Source organism: Prionailurus viverrinus, chromosome F2 (genome assembly GCF_022837055.1).
Source record: "Prionailurus viverrinus isolate Anna chromosome F2, UM_Priviv_1.0, whole genome shotgun sequence".
Lineage (NCBI taxonomy): Eukaryota > Metazoa > Chordata > Mammalia > Carnivora > Felidae > Prionailurus > Prionailurus viverrinus.
In genome coordinates, this window is record NC_062578.1 from 45025907 (window position 1) to 45051873 (window position 25967).

The window sequence follows — 25967 nt, forward strand, 5'->3', positions numbered from 1 at the left end:
TGAAAAGAGGATTCTGGAGTCTCAAACTTCTACAGGCAGGAAGGGGCTGAGAAAATGATTTAGTTCAAAACATAGGCTGTCTTCCTATGAAAAAGGAAGGAAGACACAGAGAACAGAAGCAAGAACTCAGAGGGCACAGCAAAGAGTCATTGAGAAACAGGGCCGGAATAGAACTGAAATAATCAAATAGAACTTCTAACACTTTCTTGGCTGGATTCCAAAATTGCCATGGACTGCTAATTATTGTGCCTCCTGTCCTCACTCTTTGAAAACAACCGTCTATAGTGATAGTCTTATGCCTGACCCAGCACTGTATTTTGGGTATGTGGGGGGCAGATAACTAACCTTTAATTTGCCAGTCTTCAAACTGAGATAAGCTAGACTAAAGGATTCTCATCTCTTTCCAAATGTGATCTAGAAGACAAAATACTGAACTGGGAGCTGATAATGTAAAGGGATAATACTCAGAGTGAAGAAGAGACAGTTATCAAGAAGTAGTAAGTATATTCCACATGGGCAAAGAATGTAAATAATTCGTAGCCAAAGGACACTTTGTATTAGTTTTAAAACATGCCCATAAGTTCCCTGAAATTCTCCCTGAAAAGGTAGGGTCTAATTCTCTGCTTAAGTGTGGGGCAGACTAAGTGACTTGTTTTTATTTTTTAATTGAGGTGAACTTCAAGTAACATAAAAATATTTTAAAGTGTACAATCAGTGGCATTTAGTGCATTCACAAGGTTGTTCAACCATTATCTTGATAAGGTATCAAAATATTTTCATCACCCCCCCCACCCCAAAAAACACTTCACTCATCAAGCAATCATTCCCCATCTCCCCTACTTCCCTGCCCCGTCCCCCACCCCCTGGCCAGTCTCTGGCAAGCACTAATCTGATTTTTGTTTCTAAAGATTTACCTGTTTCAGATCATTCATATGATACAACATGACTTTTTATGTGTGGCTTCTTTCACTTGGTATAAGGTTTCCATGCTGTAGCATGTATCCCTATTTTATTTCTTTTTATGGCTAAAACTCCATTGTGTGTATATACCACAATTAACCTACTTTTGTCTACTGTGAATGGTATTGGGAACATTCATGTACAAGTATTTATTTGAGTACCTGTTTTCAATTCTTCCGGATATATACTTAGAAGTGGAATTTCTAGATCATATGGTAATTCTATGTCTAATGTTTTAAGTAACTACCAAACTATTTTCCACAGCAGCTGTACCATTTCACATTTCCATCAGCAATGTATGAGGGTTCCAATTTCTCCATATCCTTATCAACAGTGGTTATTTTCCTGGCTTTTGTTTAATCACAGCACACCTAGTTAGTGTGAAGCAACATCTCATGGTGAATTTGACTTGCATTTCCCTAATGACTAATGTTGCTGACCCTCATTTCATGTGCTTGCTGGCCATCTGTGTATTTTTGGAGAAATGCGTACTTAAATTCTTTCCTTAGTTTTCAATTAGGTCTTTTTGTTGTTGAGGTGCCACGGTTCTTTATATATTTTCAATGCTAGACCCTTACCAGGTATATAATTTATGAATATTTTCTCCCATTCATATCTTGATGATATCCTTTGATATATAGAGTTTTAAATTTTGATAAATTTCAATTTTTCTATTTTTTTTCTTTATTACTCGTGATTTGGTTTTCTAAGAATCCACTGCCAAATCCAAAGTCAGGTAGATTACTTGTTTTCTCCTAAGAGTTTTAACATTTTAGCTCTTATATTTGGTTTGCTGGTCCATCCAATTAGATCTTATATTAAAAGGCCTTTGTATATGATGAAAGGTGGGGGTCCAAGTTCACTTTTTTACATGGCTATCCAGTTGTCCCACTACCATTTGTTAAAGAGATGGTTCTTTTTCCACCAAAGAGTCTCCACACCTTTGTTGAAAATCAATTGGCCATGGACATATGGGTTTTTCTGGACTCTCAATTCTAATCCATTGGTCTATATGTCTATCCTTATGCCAGTATCACATTTGATTACTACAGCATTATGCTAAGTTTTGAAATTTGGAAGTGAGTACTCCAACTTTGTTCTTCTTTTTCAATACTGTTTTAGCTATTTGGGGTCCCTTTGATCCATCTGAATTTGAGGATAGGTTTTCGCATTTTGCAAAAAGGACCACTGATATCTTGATAGGGACTGGATTAATCTGTGAATCACTTTGGGGAATACTGTTACCTTAACAATAGTAAGTCCTCCAACCCATTTATACGGGATATCCTTCCATTGATTTAGGTACTCTTTAATTTCTTTCAGCAATGTTTTGTACTTTTCACTCTACAAGTCTTTTACTTCCTTGCTTAAATTTATTCTCAGGTGGGGCACCTGGGTGTCTCAGTCAGTTAAGGATCTGACTTTGGCTCAAATCATGATCTCGCAGTCTGTGAGTTCAAGCCCTACACTGGACTCTATGCTGACAGCTCAGAGCCTGGAGCCTGCTTCTGATTCTGTGTCTCCCTCTCTTTCTGCCCCTCCCTCGCTCCTGTTCTCTCTCTCTCTCTCTCTCTCAAAATAAACATTAAAAAATTTTTTTAATTTATTATCAAATATTTCATTCTTTTGGATACTATGGTAAATAGAACTGTTTATTTAATTTCCTTTTTCCGTCACTTATTGCTGGTACATAAAAACATAACTGATTTTTGTATGTTGATTTTATACCCTCCAACTGTGCTGAACTTGTTTATTAGCTCTACTAAATTTAGCTGTTTTTTACAGACACCATCCAGGAAGCTGCTCTAGTTCAACAGAGCCAAAACAAAGGCAAGCCTCTGTGCTGGTCCCTCAGGGAACCACCAGACAGGTCAAAATGCAAAGCCACAATTTTTTGAGCACAAGCTTCTTATTGCTCTCCCCTACCATCTCTCTCCACTGCTGTTCCCATGGCTGCTGCTGAACTACAATATGGGGGCTGGGGGGGGGGGGGGCGGTGGTGGTGCTGGGTGGCTCCGTTGGTTAAGCGTCGGACTTCGGCTCAGGTCATGATCTCGCGGTCTGCAAGTTCGAGCCCCGCGTCGGGCTCTGTGCTGACAGCTCAGAGCCTGGAGCCTGCTTCAGATTCTGTGTCTCCCTCTCTCTCTGCCTCGCCCCCACTCACACTCTGTCTCTCAACAAAAATTAACATTAAAAAGAAAAATTTTTTAAGAAAAAGAAATAGAAAATAGGGGATGGCAGGCATATAGACAAAAATGCCACAACACTATCTTACCAAAATTTAGCAGCCTCCTTCTTCAGTAAGCACTATCCTGGTTGCTGTAAGTCTTTTTATTCGATTTCAGTGTTTTGAAAAAGTTGATTTGTCACTTGATTTTCTTCCAACTTAATGGCTGTTTCTGTGGAGGCACAGATTCTTAGAGCTCCCTACTCCACCATTTCTATGACCAGTAACTTCTCTTAACAAACAGAATGTGGCAGAAGTGACAGTATGTAACTCCCAAGAGTAGGTCATAAAAAGCATTGAGATTTCCTCCCTGTTCTTTCTCTTGGATCACTTCCTCTGAGAGAAGCCAGTTTCCATGCTGTGAAGATTCTCAAGTAGCCCTAGAGAGAGTCCACGCAGCGAGGAACTGAAGCAGCCCCAGGACAGCCACATGAGTGAGCTACCTTAGAACTCCAGTTCTTGTCAAGCCTTCAGTTGACTGCAGTTCTCACTAACACTTAGACTGCAACCTCATGAGAAACCCTGAAAATCATCTAACTAAGCCACTTCTGAAATAACTGATCTACAGATACCATGAAATAATAAATGTGTATTGTGGTAGGCTGCTAAGTTTTGGGACACATGATATATAAAGCTGAGCCTCAAAAGGTGAGGAGAACCAAGTGACTTGAGTTCTTGGGAAGAAGAATGTTTCAAGCAGAGGGAGGAAAGGTTTCTGGCACATTAAAAATAAAAAATTTGAAAGAAGATCAATGTGGCTGGAGCTCAGTGGAGAAGAAGAAAATGAAGAAAGAGAGCACTCAAGTGGCAGAAAGTAACCTAAGTGACTAGCGTTAAGGTCTTAAAACCAGTAAAAACTGGTAAGCCCTGGAGTAATCAATGTTTCCCTATCCATCAAAAGTGGAAACTGGTCTACAGTTAAGTACAGGAAGACAGAACTAAGCAAAACAATCACTTGTCCATTGACAGATAATTGGAGGCAGTCCACCAGCCCAGCACCCATAAGAAAACTGCACAAGGTGAAAGAAAGGCAGACGGGTACCACCACATAAGGGCAAAAAACAGACATTTTTGTGAATATAAACTTATCAGAAATTGTACAACTTTGATAATCCGATGTTGCTTATTTTTGAAGTAATAAACATTTGATTAAAAAGTGAGCATAAAGTATTAGTGAATGAACATGGGAGCATACAAGTACAAGACCTAGTTTTATTCTTGGTTCCTCATTAGCTTTATGAACTTTGGTAAATCACTTCTCTCCTAACCCAATCTCCCTCATCTGCAAAATGGGATAATAACATATATAGTACATGACCAATCTTCCTTTTTTTAAAGATCAAATGAAATAATATATGACAAAAGTACTTTTAAAAATAAAAAAAAAATCTAGAAAAAAATTAACATTTACAAATGTTAATTGGAGAAAAATCAGTAACTATATCTATTATCACACAGGAACCCAGGGTGGGAGCTATAAAGCCCTTTGAAAGCAAGAACCAAGGTCTTTACCTCATTCCATATTACTTAACTTTAATAGAATGGATACACAATCCCAAAGGAACAAAACACAAAACAAAACAAAACAAACAAACAAAAACTTGGGGCACTGGGTAGCTAAATCAGTTAAGTGTCTGACTCTTGATTTTGGCTCAGGTCATGATCTCATGATTCTTGAGTTCAAGCCCCGCCTTGGGTTCTGCACAGTGTGGAGCCTGCTTGAGATTGTCCCTCTTCCTCTCTCTCTGTCCTTCCCCTACTCATGCTCGCTCTCTCTCTCTCTCTCTCTCTCTCAAAGTAAATAAATTAAAAAAAACAAAAACCTTTAAAGAGATGTTATTTACAATTGTGAATGGCAAATTCATTAGTAAAAATCTTACATCTGGAATATAAGCTCAAAACATCTGTCTCACAAGGCAGTCCACAGTCACTGCCAAATGAATAACCGACGTAGTTGCAAATCTAAAAAATATGATTGTAAATCAGCTCTGCAAAGATGCATATTTGTCCTTGTCCTCAGCTACCACATGATACAAGTTTTAATAACTGGTGAAATGGGTAAAAGAATTTCAAAAGAAATCCCAATTGGATAACCAGTCTCTGAAACTAAAACTAAGTGTAATTAGCAAAATAATACTATTTGTAGACGATTAAAACTATAAGATTAAAAAAGTCTACGGGAAAATACAGATATTTTCAATGACATTTCAATCAGTAAAAAAATAAAATGACATTTGTGCTTTCAGATTTTACAACTATCTGAGTACCATGAGGTATTCATCTCTGGATCTTAAACCAGAAAAAAAATTATAATTTGAAATAAGAAAAACATCATTAGTGAAGAACATAAGCATTAAACATTATAAAATGTGAGACATAATTATTTTGGTATTAAGATGCACTGATGCATGAATATAAAGTAAATGGGATAAACGGGTAGGTTCTTATATGGTCCTCCTGCTTTCTCTAGCAACCCATCTTCTACTGTGGTACCCTTTATTTACAGCATAATTGATAGCCAGTTGAAAGAAAGTTCTAGAAGATATGACACAAAATTGACCAAATATGACACTGAGTGTCATCTAGATACTAGATACTACACTCTAATTCTTAAGACATCAGGAAAGGATAGCAAACATTTGATGCAAACAAAATATATTTTGAAATTTAATAAACACATCTCCTTGTATAATAAAATAAGTGCTATTGACATATTTAAAGAAAAAAACCCCAAATTTATAGAAAAATGACTTGGAAGGAAAAAAATCAACTTTTTGAGGGTAATTACGAACCGAATTTTCTTCTTCCTCTTCCAGTTCTCGCTGTTGCTCTTCATGTCTTTTAGCTTTGATCTCCATAGCTTCTGTGATCAGGTCTCTTAAAATTGATACAGGCTTTGCATTCTTGATAAAAGCGTGCTGGAAAAGTAAAATTCAACGGTATAAATTCCAAAGATTTCTCTGAATTATATCTAAAATATGTTAAAACAACACATAAATGCTAATCAGGATCACAGGCTTCAATTGTTCTTTCAACTAAAATTAAATGTATATATTAAGAAAAGAGAATATTCCAGCTGCTTTAGAAATAAAGATTTTGTTTTTGGGTTTACTTGCTTTTGGAGAACCATTAAGGCACACACAAAACATGCAATCCTGTTAATAAAACTACATTACATTACCCTTAAAAATATAATTGTCCAGGGGCTCCTGCATGGCTCAGTTGGTTAAGCATCTGACTTTGGCTCGGGTCATGATCTCACGGTTCAGAAGTTTGAGCCGTGAGTGAGGCTCTGTGCTGACAGCTCAGAGCCTGCAGCCTGATTCAGACTCCTCTCTCTCTGCCTCTCCCCGCTCATACTCTGTCTTTCTCTCTCTCTCTCTCTCTCAAAAATAAATAAACATTAAAAAAAATTTAAAAATATAACTGCCCAGGGGTGCCTGGGTGGCTCAGTCGGTTAAGCAACGGACTTCGGCTCAGGTCATGATCTCACAGTTCGTGGTTTCGAGCCCCGCGTTGGGCTCTGTGCTGACAGCTCAGAGCCTGGAGCCTGCTTCTGATTCTGTGTCTTCCTTTCTCTCTGCTCCTCCCCCTGCTTGCAGCCTGCCTCCCTCTCTCTCTCAAAAGTAAACATTAAAAAAAAATTTTTTTAAATATGTATGTATAATTGTCCAAAGGAAGTGTAGATTAGATAGTGAAAAAGATAAAGAATTTTTTAACAGGTTGGTGATGATCAGTTACTAGAGGGGAAGTGGGTGGGGGGCAATGGCTTAACAGGTGATGGGGATTAAGGAGTGCACTTGTAATGAGCTCTGGGTGTTATACAAAAATGCTGAATCACTATATTCTACATCCAAAACGAATGTTAACTAACTGTAATTTAAACAAAAACTTAAAAAAATTTTTTAATTAATTAAAAATTCTCATAAAAAATGAGAGATTGGTGATTATATTACATATGAAAATAAAATTATTTTGGTAATACATACAAATTTTAATTAATCTTCATAAACTGACAGCCACAATCAGTGGCTCAAAAGGAGGGCAACTATTCTGTTACTTCTTTTACATATTTTTTACTTTATTATGTTTTGAATAATATAATCATCTCCAATGGAGAAACAGTAATAAAGGAAATATTTTTCAGAAAATAAATACTGTCTCACTTCTATGCTATGTACAAAACACCTTTTAACTTCTTTTTTTTTTTTAATTTTTTTTCAACGTTTATTTATTTTTGGGACAGAGAGAGACAGAGCATGAACGGGAGAGGAGCAGAGAGAGAGGGAGACACAGAATCGGAAACAGGCTCCAGGCTCTGAGCCATCAGCCCAGAGCCCGACGCGGGGCTCGAACGCGCAGACCGCGAGATCGTGACCTGGCTGAAGTCGGACGCTTAACCAACTGCGCCACCCAGGCGCCCCTAACTTCTTTTTTTATAGCATCTTGATCTAGTGAAAATATCTGAGTTTGCTACATTTCTGGTAAATAGAAGGGAAACCACCAGGATAGACCTGGGTTTTCAATGACTTTTTTATTGGGGAAAGGGAGAAGGAGTGTGAGAGAAAGCAGGGGACAGGTTACAAATACAATTTGAGATAAATAACCTTATTTTGGGGCAGCAATATAGTTTCAAAATGTTAATTTTCATATTACATATCCATAGATAGTTATTTTAATAAAGATCAACAGAACATAAAAATATTCTTAAAGACAAAAAAGTAGTGCTAAAGAAGAAATTATACACATTTAGAATAGAATTTAAAAAAAAATAAAATGGTGAACATATCATTTGGGAAAACTATATGGAAGAATTTTGCCAGATTACAGAAATACTAGAATTGATGGCAAAGAACCAATAAATTCTTCTATAACAGTTATAAACTAATCGCCAGATAAATTAAGAGCTAGTGACATAACTGCAGTGCAGATTCCCAGTCATCCACTAAAACAGAGTTGGGATTGGATGTATGGCAACCCAGCTAGATCCTACATTTCTCAGTCTCCCCCTTTCAGTTGGTTGTGACTGTGTGACTAAGCTCTCATGAATGGGTTGTGAGTACAAGTGGTGTGCTCCACTCTAAGATCTGATCCTTATGCACTCTTCCGTGAGTTCGTCTCTTTCTACGAAGCTGGAAAACAGACAAATACAGTGTCTCAGAGGATGGTGGAGCTGTGAGCAGGAAGGAACCCCAGTTCGACTCTAAAAATTTTGAGAACACTTGTGGAAAGGTCTCAAAAAGTAATAATTGAAGATATGTTCTTTGCTCTTAAGCAACTTAATAAGAAATAAGAAATAAAATAAGAAATAAAAGATACATACAGAAAATTACAATGTGACATACAAGTTACATTAATGATGGTTTGATGCAGACTATATGATTTATGATTAAGAAATGTAAGAGCAGAAGAAAAGGTAATGTGACGATCTCAGATACCTCACACAGAAGAAACAGATCATTTTAGGGAGGAGGACAAGTATGAACAATATGAACAAACACACAAAGATAAGAGATGTATGCCAGAACACAGTAGGAAGATCCACCTAGCCAAAACAGAAACACTATTTAGAGAAATGGGGTTCCGGGAATTTAGATCCAGAAAACAGTGGGACAAGAAGGATAAATGCTAAAAATGAGATGCCTGGATTCTGTCTGAGAGCCACTTCAATTACATAAGCAAGAAAATAATGTAAGGAAAAGAATGTCTTTGACAGCATAATCTTGCAGTAGAGTTTAGACATGAAATAGAGTGGGAAGAGACTATAATAACAAAAGTGTAAATTATTAAGAACATGGGTGAAAAAAGTGAGGGGAAATAGTGAATCTCACAGAAGAACTCTTTTTTTTTTTTTTTTAAATTTTTTTTTTCAACTTTTATTTATTTTTGGGACAGAGAGAGACAGAGCATGAACGGGGGAGGGGCAGAGAGAGAGGGAGACACAGAATCGGAAACAGGCTCCAGGCTCTGAGCCATCAGCCCAGAGCCCGACGCGGGGCTCGAACTCCCGGACTGCGAGATCGTGACCTGGCTGAAGTCGGACGCTTAACCGACTGCGCCACCCAGGCGCCCCACAGAAGAACTCTTAAAAAGGATTTAGTGACCAATATTAACAGAAGTGGAAGAAGACCAACAGTACAAAAAACTGAGAACTAGTAGAATTATTCTTCTTTATTTTTTTTAAATGTTTATTTATTTAGAGACAGAGAGTGCACAAGTGGGGGAGGGGCAGAGAGAGAGGGAGACATGGAATTCGAAGCGGGTTCCAGGCTCTGAGCTGTCAGCACAGAGCCCAACGAACCCAGGCACCATGAGATCATGACCTGAGCCAAAGTCAGACACCCAACTGACTGAGCCACCCAGGCGCCCCAGAATTGTTCTTCTTTAAAAAGGCACAGATGGGACACCTGAGTGGCTCAGTCGGTTAAGCATTCGACTTCAGCCCAAGTCATGAACTCACAGTTTGTGAGTTCGAGCCCCGTGTCAGGCTCTGTGCTATAGCTCAGAGCCTGCAGCCTGCTTCAGATTCTGTGTCTCCCTCTCTCTGCCCCTATGCCACTCAGGCTCTGTTTCTGTCTCTCAAAAGAAAAAATAAATAAATAAAAATAAAAGTTAAAAAAAATTTTTTAAAGGCACAGAAATTTCAAATTGTATTATACTTTATCTTCTCAGGGAAAATTATTAGCCAATCCTGCAAGCCACAGTTTTATCTTTAAAAAATACCAAAGTACATATATGATTCATCCAATCTACTTCAATTTTATTTTCATGAAGTTTATTCAGTATTATGTTACTATTAGTCTATAGGGCTCAACATTCTTAATCTCAAAATCTCAGCATATCTGATTTCACTTGCACTCATGTCTTCTCTACATAACTGCTACAGGTATAATTTTGACCAACAAAGAGGAACTGGCTAAAAAAGTTAAAAGGGTACTTGAGGAACAAGGCCATATTATTTGAGGATTCTTGACAGTCAGAAGAGAAATTTTATCAAACACTGGCTGATTTAAGTTTACTTATTTATTCTGAGAGACAGAAAGAGCACAAGCAGGGAAGGGCAGAGAGGGAGGGAGGCAGGGAGGGAGAGAGAGAGAGAGAGAGAGAAAGAGAGAGGGAAAGAGAGAGGGAAAGAGAGGGAGAGAGAGAGAATAGCAAGCAGACTCAATACTGTCAGTGCAGAGCCCAATGTGGGGCTCGAACTCACAAACCATGAGATCACGACCTGAGCCAAAGTCAGACGCGCAACCAACTAAGCCACATAGGTGCCCCTGGCTGATTTTTAAAGACTGTTTTTCAAGGCTTTTTTTAAAGTAGCAGGTAGTGGGGTGCCTGGATGGCTCAGTCTGTTGAGCATCCAACTGTTGATTTTGGCTCAGGTCATGATCCTAGGGAAGTGGGTCAAGCTCCACATCAGGCTCCATGCTGAGTGTGGCCTGCTTAAGATTCTCTCTCTTTGTCCCACGGCCTCCTCCCCCTCTCTAAAAAATAAAATAAAAATAAAGTAGCAGATGGTAAAATTAAAAATGCAAAGCAACATAATAACTACAAATACAGAGAAAACAAGTTGACAAAAGTAAAACATGACAACTGTGATTTAAATTTTATTAAGATACACCAATGTAAATAAATGGGCTGAATTTCCATTTATTAAATAGTATTGTAGTTAAGCACTAAAAGACACTTAGTTTACAAGATAAATTCAACTACATACTTTCTAAATGAGATATATTTATAATAAGTCTAACTCATGTTTCTATAAGAGGCATACTAAGAAAAACTTGGGTTAAAAGTCAAAGATAGGCAATGAAATAGTAGTCAAACACAAAAATGTATCAAGAATAAAATGGTCCAAATAAAATAGAAGTGAAGGCTCAAACAGTACATGATGAAACAGTCATTTAATGTTTACAAGGGACGTAATATAAAGAAACATACTTATAAACTTAATACAACATTATGATTCAAAACAATTTTAGAGAATTAGGTTCTAAATAAATAAGACACAGGAAATAGTGGGGCTTTTTTGGTCACTGAGAAAATAGACAAAAAAAAATTTAAAAACTTTCTGGATATTATAATCAGATTGAATCAACAGAAAAATTAGTAAAAAGAAGCTACATCTTTTTGTTAAATGCCTAGAGAAGCATGTGGTACTACTCTAAGAATAGGAAGAGCAATGAAACAAAATATAATGTCCCCAGAAATAGAATATAATACACAAAATAAACAGTCATACTATGAAGATAGCATTTTCAATCACTGAGCAAAAATAACTGAGATAATGCTGAGATAATGCCTGTCTTTTGTGGGAAAATTTAAACTAGATCTTTATCACAGAAACACGAAAATAAATTCCAGATAGATGAAAGGAGGTGAAAGTTAAAAAAATAGAAACACAGAGAACAAGAGGGTAATATAGGAGAATATTTATATGTTCAATCCAATGCCATAAAACAAAAGAAAAAGATGATTTGGATACATATAACTTAAAAATGCATAAACGACAAAAAATATGAATTAAAAAGTTTATTTGTAACATTTATATCAGACAAGAAGGTGATCACAAGAGTTTTTAAAAGAATCAGTAAGAAAAAGATAAGCACACCAAATTCTAAAAGGCTATTTCTAAATGCATCTAAAGGAAAATCAAAACTAAAAAAGGGTGAGGGGCACCTGGTTGGCTCATTTGGTTAAGCATCCGACTTTGGCTCAGGTCATGACTTCATGGCTCCTGAGTTCGAGTCCCACATCAGGCTCTGTGCTAATAGCTCAGAGCCTGGAGCTTGCTTCAGTTTTTGTGTCTCTGTCTCTCTGCTCCTCCCCTGCTCACACTCTGTCTCTCTCTCTCTCAAAAATAAACATTAAAAAAAATGTTTTTTAACTAAAAAAGGGTGAGAATTCATAAAACACCTGAACTTATGTTGTAGTGACAGGAAATACCCCAAATCAACCTACCACATTCTTGATCATGTATCTTTAAAATAAGGCTGCCTGAACATTACCGCTTTTAAAATCTGAGATAGTGCCTCTTAAATTTTGTTCATGTTCTGAATTACCAATTTCTGAACTGACAGAATTCAAATTAGTGATTTATTCAAAAAAACTTCATAGCAAACAAGAATTTAAAGTGAATTGAAGAGAGACTTCTGCTTCTGGACAAAATGAATAGACATACTTTTCCCTGTAACTCTCCATTAAAGCACAATTAAAACCCTGGACAAAACATAGGAAGATTCTGAAAGATGGAGAGAAGGTGCCAAAATGGGTAGGGACTCTGGAATTTGGGGTAGAACACAGCTTTGAGTTCCATGCTTTTCTGTTTTACCTCACTTATCCCAGATCAGGTACTAGAGAAGCCAGCACAACTAAGAAATACCAATGGACACAAGTGAAAAAAACAAAAACAAAAACCCTACAAAAGCCTGCTCTCTCAAGCCAAGAGATCAGGAAAGGACAGCTAACAAGACAAAAGTTTTAGGTAACAACCAATCTAGTCCAGCCAAACACTACACAGAAAACACTGACCCCTCCCCCACCAGCAAAGGCTGAATGAGGAACCTAGACTTCTAACCTCTGGAGGCTGTCCAATCCTTCTACTGAGGTGGTATCAGAGAAGGCCAAGTATCAGGCTAGGGCTTTCACTTCTATCAGGCCATATAACAAAATGTCAGCCACCCTGCCAGTGTGAAGTGTCTGCGGAGACTGTGTTGCAGGCTGGACTTACACCCCTACCAGGCAATAATGAAACAAACAAACAAACAAACAAACAAAAACCCACCCCCTCCCTGCTGGAGTGGAATCAGACAGAGGCCCACTGGAGAGTCAGAACTTTCATCACCAGCAAGCTATAATGAGGCCCTGCAGTTCTAGGAGAGGCCACTAGATGCGCCCCAGCCCTCACCCCTGTTCAGTAATAAGGGACCCCAGCACACACATGTCAAAGGAGACCAAGTCAGGGTACCAGACTTCTACTGCTACCTGGCAGAAATGAGATGGGGCCCCTTTCCCTCACTGAAGCAGCATCAGAGGACACCTGTTAGAAAATTTAAATAAGATCTACACTCTCACCATAATACCCAAAATGTCCCAGTTCCAAATGAAAAACACTCACCATACCAACAAAGCAGGAAAGTCTCAACTAAAATGGGAAGACAGTCAACAGACAGCAACATCAAGATGACATGGCTGTTAGAATTACGTAACAAGGATTTTAAGGCAGTCATCACAAAAATGCTTCAACAAGTAATTACAAACATGCTTGTAAACAAATGAAAAATTGGAAAGTCTCCAGAAAGAAATAGAAGATATAAAAGAGAAACAAATGAAAAAGTTAGAATTGAAAAATACAGTAATGACAATAAACTCAATGAATGGGCTCATCAGCAGATGAGGACAGAGGGATGAATCAGTGAATTGTAATATAAAACAGTGGAAAGTACACAATGTGAACCACAGAAAGAAAATAGACTAGCATAAAAATGAACAGAATCTCAGGGATCTATAAGACTAAAACAAAATGTCTAACATTTGTATCAATGGAGTCATAATAAAGAGAAGAGAAAGAGGGTAGGACTGAAAAAACATTAGAAAAAATAATGACCAAAAACTTTCCTAAACTAGTAAGAGATAAAAACCTACAGACTTAAGAAGGTAAACAAACCCCCAACAGGATAAACCCAAAGAAATTCATACCTAGACACATAATTAGACCTGTGAAAATTAGGACAAAGAAAAAAAATCTTGAAAACAGCAAGGGGTAAAACAATCCAACAAAGAGACAGTAGAGTGCTCATAAGAAACTGTGATATCAGAGGAAATGGCACAATATTTTTCAAGTGCTGAAAGGAAAAAAAAAAACCTGTCAACCAAGAATTCTATAGCTAGTGAAAATATCCTGCAGGAAAGAAAAGGAAATCCATATATTCTCATATGAAGGAAAACTAAGAGAATTTCTTACTGCAGACCTACCTTAAAAGAATGGCTTACAGGAAGTCCTCTAGACACAAAGGAAGTAATAAAAGAAGGGACTGTGAAACATTAGGAGAAAGAACAATGGAAAGAGCAAAAATAGGGTAAATACAATAGATTACCCTTATTCTCTTGAGTTTTCTCAATTGTTTAAAGGTTAAAGCAAATATTTTACCACTGTTTGACACAGATCTCTATGTATGAAGAGAAAATATTTTGACTATTACAAATGGGAGGGACAGCAAGGTAGATAAAGTTCTACTCCTCAGCTGAACTGGTGAAATGGAAGAATAAGTCACGTTCCATGGGAGTTCACAGAGTAACCCATGACATCATCTGTTCTAGCCAAGCTCAGGGGTCAATTCAAATAATGGCAGATCTCAGTCAACCTCACAGTCTCACAGAAATACATCCTGGGGCAGGAGCTCACTTCAGGTTCTAGGCTGCCCACCAGCAGATACAAGGACCATCTTGAGATCTGGAACTTTAGTGCCACTAGGCTGAACTTGAACCCTGTCCTTTAATATCTTTGGGGTTTCAATCTACTCATCTTTTAAAAACTACTAGGAGTTCACTAATAATTTCAAAGGATCCTTTCAGTCTATGATTCTTTTAAGCTTACACAATTATTTATATTGTGCCCTGGAGAAAAAAACACTATAAAAAATTCAGCATGAATTTCTTAAAAACTGTTTATCAGGGTCTAGAAATTAACATGGTATAATCTGTACATGTAGGCTGTAGATGTGTCCACTAAAACTTGGTAATAAGACTGTCCTCTGAGCACTAAAACTTGGTAATAAGACTGTCCTCTGAGAGTTATAATTCAACTCATAATATGTAAGACATATGCAAAACTCCTTTAAAAGACAGAATGGATTCCAGGCACCTAGCAAATAAGACTCAAATGAGACTAATGAGACTCACGATAATTATTCTATCTGATATACATGTATTAAGTACTGGATACCAGTAAATGATATGCACTTTTGGGAACACTGAGGAATGACAACTAGCCTTAACAAGGATGAGAGAGGAAGGCTTCCTGGAGGAGTACCTAATTTGAATTAGAAATAATTAGAGAAGAGTAAGAAGGAAACTGTTGGTGAAGGGGGTTTTTAACTAGGAGGGTTGGGGGAAACAGTGTGAAAAAAGGTACAGAGGATTGAAAGAGCATGGTCTGTATAATAAACTACAAGTCCATTATTTCAAAATTTATAGAGGAGAAAAAAAGGTAGCAAAGGGCAGTTACGAGGCTAGACAAGCAAGGGCACATTATAACAAAGGGCCTTGAATGGTTAACAATAGCACAATAGGAAAAAAAAATCAAGAAAGCAAATATTGGCTCATATGCACTATACAGTTCTTGTTATAAAGAAGGATGGTTAAGCCAAACCCAACTAGAGGCTAGACGGTAACAGAGCTTGTTAATGTAGCCCATCTAGGCCAACTTTTTGGGCAGAAAAGAGTGGAAAAAGGGTGGAGCTGGGGGACAAATGGAATAAACCCACAACAGTCACTTTCACTGTGTGATCTTCAGTGAGTCGTTTAACCTTTTCGGGCTTCAAGACCTTCATCCACAAAATAAGGGAATTATACTAGAGTATTTCTCAACTGCTTTTCTATCCTAAATACTCAAAGTGGAAAAAAACAAAACAAAAGCCAGAATATCTTTTCTTAAGATTAGAAAAGATTATGGAAGAAAGACTACAAAGAAATACTGGTTATGTTATCCAAAATATCAGTTACCAGATATATTTGGATTTATTTTAACCATCATTTTTTGTGCTATCTGTCCCACTTTTGTTTTGCTTCCCCCCTCCTTCTTTCTGGTCTTCCTTGGGGCTGAATAATTTGGATACTCAACATGATAACAATACCAACTGGCCCCTGATTTATGTGCTCAAAATTCCTCTGTAATGCTGACAATATCTCAAAATAAAAGTTTTAATTAATTAATTCTTGAAAGGCAATATTTGCATATAACACAGAACTCAAAAGGCTCAAAAAGAGCATTCAGCAAAATGTATGCCTCTATCCCACTCCTGCTTCTTAGCCATACTGTTACCTACTCTGGAGGTCAGTTTCTTGATTATTTTTCCAGATCTACTCCACTGCAAGCACTGGTGCATGCGCGCGCACACACACACACACACACACACACACACACACACAATTTATAAGTGAAAGACATTATAATTAAACATATGATTAATATATGATATTACTGATTATATATTAATAGGACATATCAGTGGGTATATAGGATTGAATATTATAATGAATATAGTAATATATTATACTAAATTACAATGATATATACATATATGTATGTGTAGGTGTGTATACTCTGCCAATTACTCCTCTCAGTGGACCTTAGATTGCTTCCAACTGTTGGCAGATATTTATGTTGTTTCTGATCTTCTGTCATTACAATGTACTATGAATACTTCTACACATAAGTTATGTCAGCAATGGTTAACATTTTCTGTAGAACGAATTTCTAGAAGTATGATTGCTTGGTCAAAAAAGAATTCCTTTCCAAATATCAAGAATTATTTTCCAAATATCAATTGATTATTAGCTTAGAGGTCTAAGCCAATTCTGTTGGGAAAATAAAGACACAGATGCTTATCAAAAGTATTAAATTATTTCTAATCACAATAAATGCCAACATAGATAAAAAATAAAACCTCCTGACACTCTGGATAAAGAGTCTGCTTGTAGTTGGGGGTGGGTACTGAAAGTATTTAGGTAATCATGTAATCAATATATATACACAACATAAGGTGTTTTCAAGGAGCTCAGGGATCTCGTATTTATATACCTTATGGTATATCAAAAAGTGAAGAAAGAAATGCTGGGCCAAAAGGACTAATACAGCAGGGGAAAAAAGCACAAAAAATACTAACAGTGGAGAAAATAACTCATTTCTGCATTGAGAACCTTTTAGAAGTTTTGTTTTAAACAACTTTGGAGGGAAGAATTGACAACAACAAAGATAGAAAAAAGGGAAAAGACAGAAGACTGAATTTGGAAAACAGAAAAGGAAAACCGAGACACAGAGAACAGGTAGGCGAAGAATGGCGTGTGTGTCTTTGTCAATCCATATTTCCTCAGAGGTTTACATCTTGAGAAATCGGTTAATAAAAGCCACAGCAATTCTGGTCAATGTGAGAAAGCTACAAGGTATGAAGAAAATATCTTTCCCTTTCAGGCATAAGCACTGACCTGTAACAGTTGTGTGGCAGTAGCTCTCTGCTCAGGATTCTTCACGAGGCACTTTTTAACAAAATCGGTGAAATCATCAGACCAAAGTTCTGGCTTCCTGAATGTTGGTGGTGGATTTGTGGGAATCATAAAAATAGCCTAGCAAAAACGAAATAGCCAAAAGAAATTAAGTAAGAATCACAAGAGCACACCAAAAAAACAAATCTCTCTATCTTTCTATCAGACCCTAAATCTGAAAAACAAATTTAAGCTGTTCTAGGATTTCCAGTAAGATTGCAATTCAGGAAGCAAGTCCATCTGCTACTAATGTAATCATTTCCCATTAAATTTCCTCTATTTGAATTGCAGCTCATTGAGCACATCATTCTTTATTTTATCTATTATTTTTAATCAGTCTCCAAAAAAGACTGCAATTCTAACCCTTTTACCAAATTAGGAACATTCTCTAATTAAACAGATATATTCCCTAATTTTGCTATTGCATGCCAGATTTACTTCCCATTTCAGTTTCATATAAGTATTCCTGCTCAAAATGGATAGCAGCAGTCCAATTTGTTTCTGCAATCCAGAATATATAAGTATAAATAAAATTACTACCGTGATTAGAAATAATACTAATAGAGCCAAGGAAACTTTTATTTCCTTTTCTAACTACATGAATCAGGATTCCAAATGAAAAGTATTAAAGGTAATATACCACTTAAATTTGTTATTAATGATATAATTTAGTATTAATAACTTAGAACTAATTAAATACATTCAGAAAGTTCAAAATTCAAAAGTTTTAAAAAGCCTTCCTGCCATCCTTGTCCTCCTAGCTGCCCAGTTATCCTTTCTCAACCAAGAGAATTAATTCTTAATGTTCTTAGGAAATCACTGTATGTAATGAAATTACTTCTCTCTTGGGGCATCTATAATAGTTCCTGATAAAATACTATCACTAAAACATCATTTTCTTTGAAAAGATATAAAAATGAAAATACAATAAAGTTAAAACAAATGTATCAAGCACTCAATAAACACTATTACCATTTTATTTTAATTTTTTTTTACATTATTTATTTTTGAGAGACAGAGAGAGACGGAGCACAAGTTGGGGAGAGGCAGAGAGAGAATGAGACACAAAATCCAAAGCAGGATTCAGGCTCTGAGCTGTCAGCATAGAGTCCAATGCGGGGCTCAAACCCACAAACCGTGAGATCATGACCTGAGCCGAAGTTGGACATTTAACTGACTGAGTCACCTAAGAGCCCCTGCTATTACCATTTTCATTTTCACATAATATTATTAATAAACAAGAGGCAAACACAGCCATGACAAAAATTTTACAAAGTAAAATGAATTCAACCATAACTAACTGTAGTTTAACAAGTAAATTTATATAATTATACAGTCAACACAACAGGTGAGATGAGGAAAAAATGGCTTTTGGCAATCTTAATATATGCATATGCAACATACAAACATGTGCCCCTCAAAGATGTAGTTAGGGTGAAACATCCAAAAAACTCCCTTCTGGGCTGCAGAATTCTTGGACTTTCTAGAAGGGAGGTGTTTGTCTCTGTTCTATTCTCAGTTTTTTGCCTGGCTTTGGTGGTCTTCTCTCTTCATGTATAAACAAATTTCCTTACTGCATAAAGAAAATAAAAATGGCAATACTACAAACCACAGCAATACTCAGAAACCAGTTTTTTTTTTACCACTGAAAGTAATCATAATTATGTTTAAAACTTCTGTTCATATATGGAGAAACCACAGCTGTAGAAAAAGTAACAAAGATAATATATTCTTGGGGATACCAGTTTTAATGTATTTTGTTGCTATAATAAAACTGTTCCACTCTCCACTGGAGTTATGAACTGTTCAAAGTCATTCACAAGTATCTTAAAAACATAGAATTTCCGGGGCGCCTGGGTGGCGCAGTCGGTTAAGCGTCCGACTTCAGCCAGGTCACGATCTCGCAGTCCGTGAGTTCGAGCCCCGCGTCGGGCTCTGGGCTGATGGCTCGAAGCCTGGAGCCTGTTTCCGATTCTGTGTCTCCCTCTCTCTCTGACCCTCCCCCATTCATGCTCTGTCTCTCTCTGTCCCAAAAATAAATTAAAAAAAAAACAAAAAACAAAAAAAACCATAGAATTTCCATAATAAAAGATATATGACAGATCATTTAGCTCAACGATTTAACAGAAAAGGAATCAAAAGGCCGGAGAGGCTAAGTGACTTAAAACCAAAATTTTAGACCCACAAAGGGCCTTTATTTAAAAGATTAGCAAAGTATTCTAATGCTTCTACTATATTTCAAGAAGCAGAAGGTGAAGTACAAAGCAAAGAGGGTTACTGAATCTAAACAAGCAGCTAGTAAGAGAACAGAGAAATGACAATTGATGATGTTTTCAACGTATTTGTCTTCACAGGCCCTCCTCTTCCAAGCGGAGAAGAAAGCATAAGCAAGTTTTAAGCCTTTACGATAAGGCAGTGGCAGAAATGACCTTAAAACTTCCTATAATCACAAATGTGACCATCGATAAAGGTGAAGGTCATTCAATGAAAAATGAATGAGGGAAAGACCATTAAGTGGAGAAAATACAGTCTTTTCAATAAATGGTGCAACAAAAATGAATTTGGATTCTTATGTTGTACCATATACAAAAATTAACTGAAAATGGACCAGTGACCATAACAATAAGAGTTAAAACTATAAAACTTAGAGGAAAATGTTGGGGGAAAGCTTCGAGACATTGGATTTGGCAATAATGTCTTGGGTGTGACCCCCAAAATCTAGGCAACAAAAGAAAAAATAATAGGTAATTGGACTTCATCAAAATTTAAAACTTGTGCATCAAAGCACACTATAAATAAGATGAAAAGGCAACCGAAATGGGAGAAAATATTTGCAAGTCCTATGTGTGGTAGAGGTTTAATATCTAGGATGTATAAAGAACTCCTACAACTCAACAACCAACAACCCAACTCAAAAGACAGAAAGAACTCGAGTAGGTATTTCTTCAAAGAACATACAAATGGCCAATAAGTACATGAAAAGGTAGTCAACATAACTAATCATTACAGAAATGTAAATCAAAACCACAATGAGATATGTCTCACATTCATTAGCATGGCTTTTATTAAAGAAAAAAAATCAGAAAATAACAAGTGGTGGCAAGGATGTGGAGCAGTTGGAATCCTCATGCACTGCTGGTAGAGATGTAAAAATGGTGCAGCTGCTTGAAAAACAGTATGGCGATTCCTTGAAAAATCAAACATAAAGTTACCATATGATCCCCTAATTCTACTTCTGGGTATGTACCCAAAAGAAGTAAAGGCATGGAAGAGATATTTGTATACCCATATGCATAGACTCATTATTCACTGTGGCCAAAAGATGGAAGTGACCCAAGTGTGCACTGACAGATGAACGGATAAAGAAAACATAGTGTTTACACTGTATACACACATACAATGGAATATTATTTAACCTTAAAAAGAAAATTTTGGGGGTGCCTGAGTGGCTCAGTTGGCTGAGTATCTGACTTTGGCTTAGGTCATGATCTCACGACTCATGGTTTCGAGCCCCACGTCAGGCTCTGCGCTGACAGCTCCGAGCCTGGAGCCTGCTTCGGATTCTGTGTTTCCCTCACTCTTTCTGCCCCTCCCCTGCTTGTACTCTCTCTCCCTCTCTCTCTCTCTATCAAAAATAAATAAACATTAAAAATTTTTTTTTCTAAATGGTTAATTTTATGCTGTGTATATCTTACCACAAAGAAAAAATATGGATGAAGGAAAACATTAAGTAATAATCAAGTTCAGAAATATTTAAGTGCCTACTGCAGATGAAGCATGGTGTTAAGCATTAAATGGAGCTCAAAGAAGCAGCAGGAAATACCCTACCCTTAAGTCATTACCCTTAAGAAGCTTCTAACCTAGTCTGTCAATGAAAGCACAAACAATAAAAGAATTAAATAACAGTATAATAATAAAATAAATGATAACAAGGCATTTGGAACAGAGGTCATTCCCCTTAGTAGAAACAGTGTAAGGATAAGCAGGAGAGTAGAAACAGGCCATCAGGAGGAGCAGAGAACAACTGACTGCTTGGTAAGGTATAGGAAATAAGATTAGAAGGGAAATGGAGAATACGGAGTTTGGTCAGCAAGAAAGTACACAACTGAAAAGAAATGTGTGTGTGTGTGTATTTGTTCTTGATTAGGTTGATTATGACCCAAGAAGTAGATTAAACAAGAACAAAACCCCTGGAGACACTCTAAATATGGAATAGAAAAGGCAGTTAGGGGCTAGTACAGATGGCCCAACACGAGTAATAAAGAGTTCAAACGAGGGTGGTTTCTACGGAAATGAAATGGAAGAAATGAGGTAGAGGAGATACTACAAAAGAGTAACCAAGAATATATCTTGCCAACATTGTGAGGGAGGGGTGGAAAAAAAGGAAGAATGAAAGATTACTCTAGAATTCAAGAAATTAAAAAAAACAATACCTTAATTGCAAGGCACTCAGGTATTCTAACAATTCACTACATCATTTTTTTGAAAGCCCTTAGAATATGCAGCAAGTTGCTACAGTGTGTTATCACCGGCTTCTAACTCGGAAAGTGATCCAAAGGACTTTCCATGGACAAAGCAGTGAAGATTCAATATCCAAGTCTGTTGATTCTAGGGTAAGAGTTAATCTCTTTTATTAGTCTATTCATCTTCTTTCAAAAGGGGAAAATCCTTTCATAGAAGAGAATATTCTTACACATCTCACATCATATCACACATATTTACATCTAACAGTTCTTTCAAAAGCAGTACAGCCAGTTTTATGACACAATAAGCACGTCAAATGACATTTATCAAGTACTTTCTGTGTGTTCAAAACTACGTTCTAAATGAAGTTGCAGACTGATAGGCCAAAGGCCAAATAACATTAGTGGGCATATTTTGTTCAGTCACTATCAAGTTCACACTCCCAAAAGGTAAGAATCTGCTGGAATCAGGCTGATTTCACCCAGGATGTACGTTCTCCCTTGTACATGGCCCCATTTAGTCTGGCTCAATTATCTACTTTACCTGATGGTTCTTTCAAGTATTTAACTTTGTGAGCCCTGCTATTACAGATTTTAAAATAAAACACATATCTCAAAGCCACAGAGCTCACAGTCAGCTTGGGGGGGGGGGGGGCGGAATTAACACGTGAAACAAATAGCAAACAATGAAGTGCTGGAAAATAAAGTTCTTCTGTAAATAACCTAATTCATCTCAGCTCCATAGCTGAAATGGAACCTAATCTGGCTTCAAGGATGGGCAAAATGGGGTTAATATCAGCTGCTGGAAAGGGCACACAAAACCACCTGCTACTTCAATTAAAGAATAAAAATAAATTTGAACTCTCATCTCTGCAAAACAGTTCAAAGCACCCACATAAGCCCTTATATACTGACCTCAAACTGCAGGTAAATGATACTAGATTGTCTAGATAAATGTTGTTCATCTGCACTTGTTACAAACTGATGGATAACAACTCAGTGATTTATGTTCTTGTAGCTAATGCTCTCCTTTGAACTTTGAGTCAATAAGTTGCAGTCTTATCTTCTGATAATCTTAACATATAAGGCTCACCTCTGCAGTAGCTGTTAGAAACTCAAGGATAAAAAAACTGAACCCTAACTCTTATTTACCCAGTACTATCATAAAGCAATCCTAAAAGGTTCACATTCTAGTCTCAAACAAGCGCTGAACTGCATATAGTTCAAACAAGTAAGTCTCATTATATGGTCTACCAAAAGCAGAGACTCTGAAAGGCTCCAGGAAAACCACTATACCTTTTATTTCTATTTTTTTAGGTTAGATAATCAATAACAAATGGGCAGATTTTCTCACAGGCTTAACTTTGTTCAACTAATTTAACCTAATCATGCATCATAAAGGATCTTCTTAAGAATCCCTAGGTTTTGTATGAGCTAATTAGGTAATAGGCCCCTGCTGTAGAAAGTTTTAGCAATCAGTGGCTAGCCTTAGACTAACAATTCACTCCCTCCCTTGCCACCAACCAAATCGCATGGACACACTTTACAGCCATATAATTTATCTTATCTCTAACACCATTTTGATTGAAGAATGTTAGTACAATAAACAATATGATTTTCCTTGTATTTGTTGCTACACAGTGTGTTGCTTAACTACATATTGAACCTCTGGTTGAGTTTTTTAAAATTTATTTTTAACGTTTATTCATTTTTGAGACAGCCAGAAGGCACGAGCATGGGAGGGGCAGACAGAGAGGGAGATACAGAATCCTCCGCAGGCTCCAAGCTCTGAGTTCTCAGCGCAGAGCCTGATACGGGGCTAGAACCTACGAACTGTGAGATCACGACCTGAGCCAAACTCAGACGCTCAACCAACTGAGCCACCCAGGTGCCCCTGAACCTCTGATTACGTTTTAAAAAGAACTTCCCTGATCACAAATAGTCTAAAGAAGCCAAAAAATGTAAGTGCCTCAAGACAAATAATTCATTCCATGCTTGGAATTTCATGCCTTAGACTCCAGGAGCACCCACACGTGGAAAGAGCTGGAGCTGAGCAAGCATAATGCCTGCACTCTGCAATCTCAGTGGAGTGAGTCAACACATATGCCTGAAGCTAAGGTAGCTGGGTTTGTGAATATACAGAAGCAAGGACATGCCGGAATAACACAGGAATCTGTGCCACTATTCAAGAACCTCAGGTATATGAGCAAAAGGTTATCTTCATAACAAATAAATGGGATAAGGAATGAGAAAGCATTTTATAAAACTTCAAAGAACTAAATAAACACAGCTGTTAATTTTTCTTGCTGGCAAACATAATCCATAGGCAGGAAGCTACTAAGTCAAATAAAAATATATAGCTTCTAAAAATGATATATAGGAATAATAATTTTTAAAAGACTACACAAATAAGATGGCAAACAACACAACAAAATGAAGCCAACACTGGATCTGGGTCAGAAAAACAGGCTTGAGCTCTCAATCGTCCTCTGGCTGATCGTGCAGCTTCAGTTTTTTCATTTAAGTGATGACATTGGACTACATGTTTTTCAGGGTCCTTTTTGGGTCTAAAAGACTCTAGCACTCTAACTGCCTAGCAATCAAGGAGTTAAATCATCACTAGCCAAGTAGTATTAAGAAAGGAGATGCAAGGGGTGGGGGGGGGGAGGAGAAGGATAACAAAATGGTTATTAGATGTGAACACAAAAGTACAAATCTACATTTTTATTACCACTCCCTCAAATGCAATTTTGAAGCAGACAGAGAATACTAAAACCCAGAGTGAACCTTGCTATCAGGGTGCAGTTTCTACAGTAAGCACAGGGTTAAAGTATTGTGAGCCTGACCTCACAATTCACTCCAACTCCAACTGCAGGAACTTCAATACTCATTAATCTGTCCAATAAGGGCCATTTTGCCTGCCGAGGTACCAAATTAAGGGAAGGGATGCAGTTGATGTCCTGGCGGTACAGAGTGAATAAAAGAACTGGCTCTAGAAGTCTGAGCCAGCCTTAGATAGCACTGGGTCCAACAGCACTACCACCATAAGCAGCTACATGACCTATTTTACTTCTCTATGCCTATTTTCACATATTAAAAATGGGAATAATTGTACCTACCTTACAGCGCCGGTCTGAAGCTTGCATGGGTTAATACACGTAAAATACATGCAGCAGCACCGACCACATTGCAAATGCACAAAAATTAACCCCACCTTACCAAGGGGACCCGCAAGAGTAAACTACCTTATTCAAGGTCACACAGCTAGTCAACACTGGAACTCAGGTGTACCTGGCTCCTTGGCTACTTCACACCACCTCTAAATTTCTATTAAATTTCTGCCACAGATAATTCTATCATAAGAGCCCCCTAATGTATATTCAGTCTCCAAAAAAGAAAATGGAAAGCTATTTGTATAAAGATGGTTAGAATTCACTTTCTGTAACAGTGGAAAACGGCAAACAAAAAATACCAAACAATTAAGAAATGGATAAGTAAACTGCTATGTATCAATAAAATGGAGAAACTTATTGCTATAAAAATAACAAATGGTGAATAAATAAACTGTGAAAATTTAAAAAATAAAAAATAAAAAAAATAACAAACGGTGAATCACAAAATCACAATGAAATATTTTGTTTAGTTTTTTAAGTGAAAATGAGAAAATAAAACAACAGTCTGTTGTTCTGAATGATTACCTTCAGTAATGATATGTGGCAATGTCACTAAAATGTAGCAATAAAGACTGAAAGATGGTACAGAATCTCAAAAATTCAAAATATCAATTCACAACAGCAACTGTCTACAAGAGAGCAAAAGACTCTTTTTACATTTTTTATTCTCAAGGCTACTCACTATATATATTAAACTTTTAAAAACTGTATTTGAGGGGCACCTGGGTGCTCACTCCGTCAAGCGTACAACTTAGGCTCAGGTCATGATCTTATGGTCTGTGAGCTCCAGCTCCATGTTGGGCTCTGTGCTGACAGCACGGAGCCTGCGGCCTGCTTCAGATTCTGTGTCTCCCTCTCTCTCTCCCTCCCCAACTCATGCTCTGT

General features: G+C 37.1%; 1 protein-coding gene and 1 long non-coding RNA gene across 2 annotated transcripts in view; one reads left to right on the plus strand and one right to left on the minus strand.

Moving 5' to 3' along the window:
- LOC125156409 (uncharacterized) lies at positions 1-24076 on the plus strand. Its single transcript, XR_007148592.1, has 3 exons — positions 1-497; positions 21936-22059; positions 23924-24076. It is a non-coding gene; the product is annotated as an uncharacterized LOC125156409 (long non-coding RNA).
- Positions 1-25967, minus strand: part of STK3 (serine/threonine kinase 3) — a 282030-nt gene that overhangs the window by 119011 nt on the left and 137052 nt on the right. The window contains 2 exon segments of the mRNA XM_047842418.1: positions 5980-6105; positions 17390-17527. Coding sequence (XP_047698374.1) covers positions 5980-6105; positions 17390-17527 — 264 coding nt within the window.